Below are 10877 nucleotides of genomic sequence, written 5' to 3' on the forward strand. Positions count from 1 at the left end.
CCTTACGCTAACTTAGTAAAACTCCCAGGGCCACAGAATTCTCACATCACAAAGCTGCATACATGTACATCTTTTGCACACTAAAATGGGGTGGGGCAGGGGGGCTGAGAGATTAAAACATAAGAAAGGAATTTAGGAAATTAACTATGGCGTGTACAGTTTTATTAGAGGTGACAATGACTTCTTTTAGAATTAGTGGAATGATGGAAAGCAAAAGGTTAAAAGGGCAAGAGTCCCTGAGGGTCTCTACTAAGGCCCCGCCATGACCGTACTGCCTTCTTAGACCTGGGTCACAAATGGCAGTAGAATTACAAGCACATTCCCAATCTCTAGTCTGCTTCTACTCATCAAATAGAGTGCACACAGAAACAGACTTTCGGTATTCTTCCCAGTCTCTCTGAGCTGGGATGAGGTATGTCTGTACCACTCTGAGCAGACAGAACAGCAAGCTGCAGGCTCCCTTCTCATTCCGTCTAGGCAAGAAACTCACAAAGCCAGTCTCGGCCTTCTTTGTCTTTGATCACACTTAACAGTCTCCAAGAACACATTTTTGAAATGAATAGCATGAAAGAGTACATCCCCCTACAAGCACTAACATTCACAAAGCAATGTCCTCACTTCTTGATTTCTCATAGTTTCCCAGTGCCCCCTGTGCACATTCTTTATATCTCTTGATTAAACTTAGTACATCCTGCCACAACCTTAAAAGAAAAATAGAATGTTTCCTTAATTTTGACTGTTCTCTGCCGCTTTTATACAAGTTCCTAATAGTGAGAGTCTTTATTTATGTCCAAGTAACTGAACTTCGATTTGAAACTTTTTTTTTATGTTTTAAACAAATACTGTGTGGTGGTTAATTTTATCTGCTAACTTGGCTACGGTAAGCATCCATATTTTTGGCCCAACAGCACCGAAGATATTGCTGTGAAAGTATGGCTTAGAGATAAACAATCAGTAGACTCAGGGAAAAGCAGATTAGTAGCAGTGAGTGGCCATCATCCAATCAGTTGAAGGCCACAAAAGAAAACAGAGTAAAGTCCTTGGAAGACAAGAAAATTCTGATAACAAACTATCTTCAGATTCAAGTCACAGCTTCAACTCTTCGTAGGTCTCCAAAACACGGAACTGGCCAACTCTTCCACAATCACATGAATCAATATTCATATTTATTCTCATTCTCATTCTCTCTCCCTCCCTCCCTCCCTCCCTCCTCTCTTTCTAGACTCTCTCCCACCTCTGCCTTTCTTCTGTCTGTCTCCTCTCTCTCACGTGCACATATATAACTATTTTCTCTGTATGTATTCACACATACACATGTATATATTATATTTTCTGGAGACTGTTCTTTTAGGTAAAAGCTGTTAAAATTGCAAATCTAAAATCATAGTTTGTTTTCTAAATCTATATATAAAATTTGGTTTAGATACCATATATAAAGCCAGTACTCTGAACTAAAAGAATTAGAATTATAAGATGATTATATTGACTTGAATTCTTTATCAGAATACAGTTTGAGGTACAATTACTTCTTTAAAATATATTCTTAAACTGTAGAACTCAAAAAGCAAGCAACACCAAATAGCATTCTGTCTAAATTTCCTAGTAAAAGGCAGAAACATAGACCCATCAGATAGGTGCGCTAACAATAGTTCAGTCAAACATAGGAGCCTGTTATTTTTTTTTAAACACTGAAACCAAGTGAACAATAATTGTTACAACTTGATTGTAGAATTGGAAAAATAAAAAAAAGGAATGTGAAGTCATATATGAAAAAATATGAAGACATAAAATGTCTTCTTTCTCTGATTCTGTTTTAAATCATAAAGGCGACCACAGAAGCATTGTCATGTGAAATCTTACTAGCTATGTGTTAAAATGTAGACACAGCATTGTCATAGGAAGGTTAGTACCCCAAAGTTTTCATCAAGGTGCTTCAGGTCCTATCTAGACACCTGCAAAGCACAGCACAAGCACTATATTAATGCTCATTACAGTTGGCAATTTTATGTTAAGTGACTTATTTATAAATAAGCTAGGTACTTTTTTTGTTTGGGAAATGAGGAAGTTGGTAAAGTCATTTCAATTCTTCTTCATCAAAACTCTACCTTACAGAAATGCTAGCTTTGAGCAGAAATAAGTATTACCCAGAGTTAGTGAGTTACTAAAACAATAATGTAGATTTCTGCCTCAAGTCAGCAAGCTGTTAACAATGCCTGTCTTTTTGGAACAGCCGGACTTGTCCCACATATCAGGTTTCAGCAGTTTTAGGAGGAAAGGGAATTATAATATACTTCGACACATTAGCTGTCATTACAAAACAATTGGGAACTTGCAGATGGAGCACACAAACAAGTAAGCTCGGGTCATTAATGCAGAGAGCCTCAGCTGGGAAAAGAGCTGGATACAGAGAGGACACAATAAATCATTCCTGTTACCAAACTTCCAAGCACATTTCAAGTATAATAATTAGCGCCTCGTGGGATTTCACATAAGTGTTTTGGTTAAAAAAAAATAAAAAGTCTCTGCCTTAGGTCCTTTCATTCCGATACAAAACCAGTATCTGGTTTAAATCTATTAAATGCTTTATGGGACAATACAGCTATAGATATGGTCTCTGATACAAATATAACCTTGATTTGGCACATACTGTTCACATACTGACCAAACAGAAAGGGGTATTACAATCTTAGCAGTTTTTAGCCAGGCACTGGGCTATGCCACCTGATGGTTCTTGCCAGAGAAGCTATCTACTTACATGGCCTTGATCATCCAGTTCATTGTTGGTAAGCTTCAGCTTGTCGAAGCTGATCACTTGTCGCATCCAAGTCTCCCCAGAGGCAGGTGAATCTGGATGAATATATACCCTGGGTGGCACAGGAGAATCGGCATTACCTGCCACCATCCATTTAGAGCTGTGGTAAACATACCTACAAGGCAAAGACAAAATTGTCAAAATGAGAACTACCCCATTTCTTGGAATTATCAACTCAGACCAAATGTGCACCGTTTTCTAAATATAAACTTATTTCTCTATACATCCAATTCTTTTGAGATTGTACTGTGGTGGCTATGGATAATCCAGAGCCAACATCGTTTTGATGGTTTAGTGAAAATATACAGGCTGTCTTCCCCATAAACACCAAGTATCCTGACTCTAATGCATTAACACTTACAAGAGACATAATTTATATTCTGATATTTTTCATCTGAATATTTAATTGACATTTAATTGTCAATCTCATCTCTGAGTAAATCTCAAAATACTTCAGTGTCTTATTTTAAAGGTTTCTACTTCCTGAAAGGTCACTCCCCTTTTTGGCTCTGTAGAGCCTGGTGGAGTAAACAATGGAGAGGTGAGAAGAAACTGTCACATTGTTTTGGGGGGTGAAGTTAATCATTTTAACATTTAGAACTGCTTTTCTCAATTCTTTAACATTATAAGTAGAGGATTAGATAATTCATGCTGATTTAAATTTTTTGAGGAATTATAAAATACAGGCTATCATTAAACTTTCGTGCTTCTCTTTTTTGATCATTCTAAGAAAATAATTTCAGTTAGCAAATACTAGTTTCCAACTACCAATATTGAACATACGAAGCACTTGATTAGTACTGCCAATTAATGTTATTTTCACAGCTAAGAACCACAATAGCTTACTCTGTTTTTTAATATACACAAATAAATTGACTTAGCAAGAAACACATTTAAATAGTAAAATTTCCAGGAGTAAATAAAATCTTAAAATTTAGGTGAAGATTCAGATTATTATCTGTCAGTGTGAATTTAAAAACTAGAAAGTAGTGTATCGATGAAATGATGAAGTGATATTATACACTTAGATACATTGCCTCCTGCTCATGTGTTAAGGTACTGCACACAATTTATAGTGATAAGGTTCAGGTAATGTCAGAAATACCCGTGTAGCAAACACACATCTTTTTAAAACAGCATGAAACACTTTCTTACATCTGTCTTTGGTAAAGCTCTTTGTCTCAACTATGGTTACACATTTCAGTGACCTCAATTTTAAGCACAATATCCCTTGCAGATTTTAATTCCTTTCCTTGAAGCAAAATATATAAGCATAGCATTTATATTAATTTTTAAAACCTTCCTTTTTGGTATTGTTATGGTGTGGTTTTAATAAATCAATTCCTATGAGCTTTAGTGATTAATAATTGTTCATAAGGTTTCTTAACATGGACCAAATACCATTCTTTGACACAGAATAAGTCAAAAAATAATTTCTGATACTGATGAAAAAAGTTGATAAATAAAATAGAAACCTTAGAGATGCATGGGGAAAAAAAACTGAACTTCAGGTAAGATTTGGGTTTCTACCAAAATAAATAAAAATGTTCTATCAAAATTATGCATATTAAATAGCTCAAAATCCAACACCTTCTAAGAGAATAAATTATACATATAAATATTCCTCACAAAGCATGCTAAATACCAAAGCTAAACATTTCTTAGGAAGCAATGGAAGAAAGCAAATTTGTCTTTCACAGTTTGATCTATTAAGATCTAAATTTCTGTTGCTTTCTGGGAGAACAAATTTGAATTGTGTAAAATAAAGAATCTTAAGTAAATGGGGAGAAATTGAAGGAAGAAACAGAAGAGAAACTTGAAAAAGACAGGAGTAACTTAGAAACTCACTAAGAATTACATTATCTTCCTCAGCACAAAACTCAAATTAGAATGTGGGTTTTAAATCATGTATATTCCATGAATAAACGTAGTATCTTCTACTTTCTGCTAGTCAGTAGATAGAGTGAGCAAAACTCCTAATGACTCATTTAATTAGCTAAATAATACAACTTAAATAGACAACACAAATGAAACTATTGTATTAAACACTTGTAGTATTTCCTATGCTCATATACAGATTTAAATCTGAATACTTTTGACATCACAAACTTCTTTTATCAAAACAAGCACCCATTTTCTTATAAAGTGATAAAACCAAATGATTTCATTTACACATATACTAAATGAGACAGAAATCTTCAAACAGAGATCCATCTTCTGCTCTTTCAAACTCTCAAACTTCCTTTTAAACAGATTAGCATTTTAAACTCTTCCAATAAACAAAAGGCATTGTCATTGAAAATCACTAATTCGATTTCTTGCATAAGTAAAAGCAAAGAGGTCGGAAACTAAAGAATTCATATCATTTCAGAGTTTACTTGATGCGCAGACAAATGTATTCTGTTTCAACATCCAAGAGTTATAGAAATTTCTAAAGAACTGTCAATTACCAACCTAAAAACGAGCCAGGGATAACAATTCATTACAAGTTTAGAGAATCATTTAAGTCACAACGAATTATGAGATTTTATTTTTCTAACTTGTAAACACTTTTTTTTCAAATGGAAGTCTAAAATATGTATAGTTTTTTTACTATAACAAGAAAATTAACATAAGATCAAAACATAGGAAAAAAGTATAACATTTACTATAATGTGTATCTGCAAACTTTTCATTGAACACTTCCTATCAAAACTCTAACTGAATCGCTAACCAACATTAAAGTATTATTTCACGTAGCAATGCCAGACTGGCCCCTGCTCAAAGTCTCAAAGATTGAAGACATCTCTTTACCTATGAAATGCAAAACAAACACGGAGTTTCCACCTACGCTAGAGGCGAAGTACCATTTGAGTTAGATCATTGAATCTGGAAACTCCACGGACTTTGGGAAACAAAGATCACAGAGGCATGGATGAGACAGGCACGAGCCTACAGAGTCCTGGAAATGCAATCGCTCCGCTTGCAGTCATGGGTCATCATCGTACCTGTATCTCTTGTTATCCACTGGGACAATATCCATGGCAATGTAGTATTGCTGGTGGGGGTCTAATCCGGAGATCTTCACTCGCATTGCTGGGAACATGCGCCTGTTTGTAATGGGAGGGAGGGAGGGGTAAACGGGGTTGGGTTTTGTTTTGCTTTGATTAAGAATAGAAACTGAATAAAGCCAAGAATCCTCCCATAATTTCCATTTTAATGTAGACAAATTTATAACGTACACTTAGATAACATAATTCGGGGTGTCAGAGCATAGGCTACATCAAAACTACAGCTATAAAAATGTAATTTGTTGCACCACGTGCACATATTCCGTGTTTATTCAAACATCAGTGTATCTTAAAAGTGAAAGGATTTTACCCGAAAGAAACTTTGCTTTTGAGGCAGAAGCAACAAGCCTGTTTATCTTACTACAAATAATGAAATACATCATTGATAGAAATTTCAAATTTCTGAAAGTGATAAAATATATTACAATGTGAAATTTTAAAGGGGGTTATAAAAAAGCCGCAAGGAGCCAATGTGCCATGCTATAACCAAACAATATGTTCTTTATTGAGACAGGACTTCCTGTCTGCAGCCTGGTAAGGTAAAGTGCAAAAGGCACTCTAAATTTGAAAGGTATAGTAAAACTTCTTTATTGGAAGCAGAAACTAAACACAACATATATTTACGAATTTCCTCCCCCCACCGTAACCCAAAAATGTTTTCTTTTCTAACCACAATTATTGCTAATTAAAGCAAACGAAAATTCCATTTTCTTTTGACGTCCTAGCTATGTGTATCAAAGGAGATGCTGAAGTAAATGCACATAATCCCTTTAAAAAGGGCATAGATGCAAGGAACACAGCAGCATATTATGTGCATTAAAAACAACATAAGTTTTGCCCTTAAAAAAAAAGAGAGACTTTCTTCTAATGATTTATGTCTAGGACCCTCCCACTAATCTCATTTTTGTTAATTTAACCTTATAACACAAATTTATCTACCATTTTTTTTTTACAACAGTGCTATTAAAGACCACTGCCAGACAAAGGAAAGTCCACGATTATTAACTAAGCATGAGAGCGGTTTAATATGCTGGCTGTTTCAGTGTTCTTTCAGTGCACCTGTAAGATAAAGAGGAGAGGTCTTTAACGACATCCTTTATAAGACAACTGTTGCTCTGTGTTGTTGAAGACCGTATTTGGATCATTAATAATAATAAAAAAAACTCCCTGAGAATGCAGAAGGTAGCATATGGATTCAATAAAATATGTTTTTGTTATTTCTAATAAGTTTGGATACTTTTATGCTACCCAGGTTTTTACCATGTGTACTCCCTGAAAGAGTTGTGTGTGCTTTTTAAAAAAAACTTTAAAAGGAACATATTATTCTTAGATTTCATTACACTAAATGCATAAATGAGCTGAAAACTTGAAAGCGCAAATTTCTCTCACCGACCTCAAATTAGTGTGATGTGTCCAACAAATCCATTTATTTGACTAACGAACGATGCACAAATTTCACAGTCTAAAAAATAACTTCTTTCCGAACGTTTTTGTATTCAGTTAATTAAAAGTAATGGGCTGGATTTCGTGTGTGTGTGTGTGTGTGTGTGTGTGTGTGTGTGTGTGTGTGTGTGTAGTGTGTGTGTGTCTACAGTTATAAAAAAATCCAAATAATGATTCTTATAGCAATACATGATTAAAACATGACCATAGTGACTTTCCATGGCTACCTAATATCAGAATAGCACAATACACAATTTGTGCTAGGAACAAATCTGGGAGTTTTGAATTTATATATATATATATATATCAGAGTATGCTAAAGAAAATAAGAGATAAAAATAACTAAAGCGAGAGGGGCCAATCTATTACCTAGCTCAGGACAGATAACTAGAGCCTTAAATGCACAGAAGAGGGTATACACGATCTCGGGTAACTAAACCGCACTTCCTCATTCAGAGCATTGGCAGTTAAGGCTGCAAAGTCCACACTGGCAAAGATCTCCCTGACATTAAGACTGGGCCCGGCTGCGCCCTTCATCAACAGCGCTTTGGCAAAGAAGCCAATAAAGGTTCCAAAAAGGGCCTACTGTCCCGGGTCCATTTGGATCGGTCACAGCTGTGGCCTGGCTAGGGGTAGGGTGAAGCCAGAATTCGCGAGCATCTCAGGGAGCTCAAGCTTACCTGCCGGCTTTGGTGATGATCATCTCCGTGCCTATTTCGTGAAAGCGCTTCCATAGCTCTGCTCCTTGCAGATCCACCCTCGGGGCCTGCGGCGTGGGCAGCGGAGTCCCCGTCCGGGCTAGGCCGGGTACCGGAGACCCCTTCGGGGAACCTCGAGGGGACGCCAGAGGGGAGGCGCCTTGCAGGAAGCCGTCCTCACAGCTGCCTGGACAGCAGAGGGCAGAGACGGGGAAGCAGTGAAGGAGAGAACCGGCCTTAGGGACCATCTCAGGGTCAGGCCCTAGGACTGCCGCCTCCAGTCCTGCCGCCTGGGCGCTCAGAGATGCCTTGAGGCCTGCGGGGTCCCGCTGAGTCCCCATCTCTAGGTCCGCGCGTCCTCCCCACGCGCTCGGCCTGTGCGTGGCCCTGGCTCGCGGGTGTAATACACACACACACACACACACACACACACACACACACACACACACACACACACACACACACGACACTGGGTCTGAGACCGGTCCCAGAGCTCAAAGTCCCGGGGCACAGATCCTGCTGCCACCTCCGTCAGGCTCCGGGAAGCCCGTGGCCTCCCTTCACCCCGGACAGCCTCTCTCAGGGCCCAGCCCGAGGCACCTTCAGTAAACATCTCCAGATCCCGCTCCCTTCAATCCTCCAGGCTCCCGGCCTCCCAGGCCCCGCGGCGTAGCGGCTACAAGAGGGCGAAAAGCCAGCCCTCGGGTGCCGTGAGCCCCGGTGGAGAAGCGCTTGGCATCCCAAGGAAAGAGCGTGGGCGAGCTCGCTGCAGCCTCCCGGGTTGGTACCGCCGGCTTCGGGGCGTCGGTTCCGATTTCAGTGCTACAGCCCGCGCCCTCCCGCACGCGCCCCGGGGTTCCTAAAACTTAGCCAGGCGACTGGCATCACCCTGGGCTGGAACCCCCGGCGCAGAGGCGAGGGGGCCGGCCTGGGAGCCCCGGTCGGACGGTGCGCGAGGCCGACAGGTCAGCGCCTGACACCCGGGACTCAGCGGCAGAGACCCGGGAGGGTCCCCGCACGAGCACGGCCTGGCCGAACGAAGCTCAGGTTCGCGGGACCCGGGCGGGGACGCTCCGGGAAGCCGCTGGGGCCGGAAGGGGCCGACTCACCCGCCGCTCCGCGGGAGCCACAGCTCCGCTCCACGTCCGTGCAGCTCCGCGCCGGCCCGGACGCCGCCCCGTTTGGCGGCGGCGGAAGAGCCGCGTCTTCGTCGGCCTCGGAGCAGCCCTGCTCGCCCGCGCCTCCGCCACGGCTGCAGCCAGCGTCGTCCCCCGCCCCGGCCGCCTCTTCCGTGGTCAGCTTTCTCCGCTTCTTTTGAAGCTGTTGCTGCTTCTCGGCGCCGATCAGCGCCTCCACCGAGAAGGCGTGCGCCTTGAGGCTTAGCATGCTGCACGGCGAGCCCCTCCGCTTCTCGGCCATCCCCGCCGCCCCGCGCCCGCCCGCCCCTCTCTCATATACCCGCGGCTGGGGCGCACGCACACGCTCGCCTTTCCTGGCCCCACCAAACGCTCCGCTGCTCCCGACGCCTCCCGAGATCCTGCCCCCTTCCCAGCTGCCGGCAAGAAAAAAAAAAAAAAGAAAGAAAGAAAAGAAAAGAAAAAAAAAAACCACAATTTTGCCGTTTCCTCTTTCTCTCTGGGCGTTGGGATCCGAGGAAGCAGGAACGCAGCAGCCAAGTTTCCTTCCCTCGGTCTCTGCCTAGAGCTCACTGATGCTCTTCTTTACTCCCAACCCCTCCACCTCCTCCTGCTGCACCAAGATCTACCTCGACTGATGCGCCAGAGAGGACTAACACGGGTAAAAAAACACTCTGCGGACACAAATTAGGGATTGTAATTGAAATTTGTTGCCTTGATCTGTCAGCACTTCCAGGCAGGAGAGCGGTGGGAAGAACTTGCTCATTAGTGTCAATAAAGCGGCGGGGGCGGAGCCTACGGAGCTGTCCATCAACAAGACGGCTAACCAATCAGGAGGCGCTGACTCCGCTCAGCCCGCGCCCACTTCCTTACAAGGTCGGAAAATCTCGGACAGAGAAGCGCCGCCATCTGGCTGGGGTGTGCCAACCTCGTGAAAGCTGGACACTCTTTCGCTCACGCCCACCAACCCAGTCCAGACCCTGACTCTCAGGCTTTTCTTATCAGGGCCAGGAAATACTGAGCCTTCAGGTTTAAACGAAGTTAGCATTATCAACGGTCTTTCAAGGAAACTTTAATCTGCGGTCCCACATCCCTATCGACGTGGCCACAAAGCACAACATTTGGAAGGGGCAAGAACTCACAGCCAACATGTTTGTCTTTTTTTCACTTAAAGATTCCCGCGTTTAGTAATGCCCACTCTGCGCAGAGCTTGGCCATGGGCTTAGATCTTACTCTATAGATTTTTCTTAGGTGAGATGAGTTTAAGCATATTTGATTTTTATATTTAAAGTAAATTATTGTATTATCTCTCAGTCCTTCATATAAACTAGCCAGGAAAAGCACCTCCTTTCTGGAGATTCCCTTTTATTTCGGAGTAATTATTTTAAGACGTAGGTCATGGGATTTTAATTCTGTATGTCTTTAATGATATGGGCTTAGCTTTAAAACGCCTTACAAAGTAAAACATGTTTTACGACGCACTTGTAGGTTTTTGTTTTTAAATCTGTAAGTTAAAGAACCTTCATATTCATACTAGTTTTTTTTTTAAGAAGTGGCGTGTTTCTTTAAAATAAATTTGAAGGAAAGCAGAACTTTCAAATTGAACGACAGCAAACACGCATTGCAGTTCTGTTGTTTAAACTCAACATTTTCTTAAGATTAACAGGCTATGCGTTTGATGTGAATAAAAAGATCTCTTGTAAAATGAAATTCACTGTGGTCACAAATATTTAGTATA

General features: G+C 41.2%; 1 protein-coding gene across 1 annotated transcript in view; it reads right to left on the reverse strand.

Moving 5' to 3' along the window:
- The window catches only part of Tbx18 (T-box transcription factor 18), a 28088-nt gene extending 18207 nt beyond the window's left edge, over positions 1–9881 (reverse strand). Inside the window, exons 1-4 of the mRNA XM_052716157.1 lie at positions 9113–9881; positions 7986–8190; positions 5800–5901; positions 2756–2927 (exon numbers count right to left, since the gene is read on the reverse strand). Of these exons, the coding sequence (XP_052572117.1) occupies positions 2756–2927; positions 5800–5901; positions 7986–8190; positions 9113–9422 (789 nt within the window). The 5' untranslated portion in view covers positions 9423–9881. The remainder of the gene's footprint in view (positions 1–2755; positions 2928–5799; positions 5902–7985; positions 8191–9112) is intronic.
- Between the last annotated feature and the right edge of the window lie 996 nt (positions 9882–10877).

The sequence above is a fragment of the Peromyscus californicus genome, unplaced genomic scaffold, assembly GCF_007827085.1.
Source record: "Peromyscus californicus insignis strain IS unplaced genomic scaffold, ASM782708v3 Scaffold_11__1_contigs__length_118956290, whole genome shotgun sequence".
Classification (NCBI taxonomy): Eukaryota; Metazoa; Chordata; class Mammalia; order Rodentia; family Cricetidae; genus Peromyscus; species Peromyscus californicus.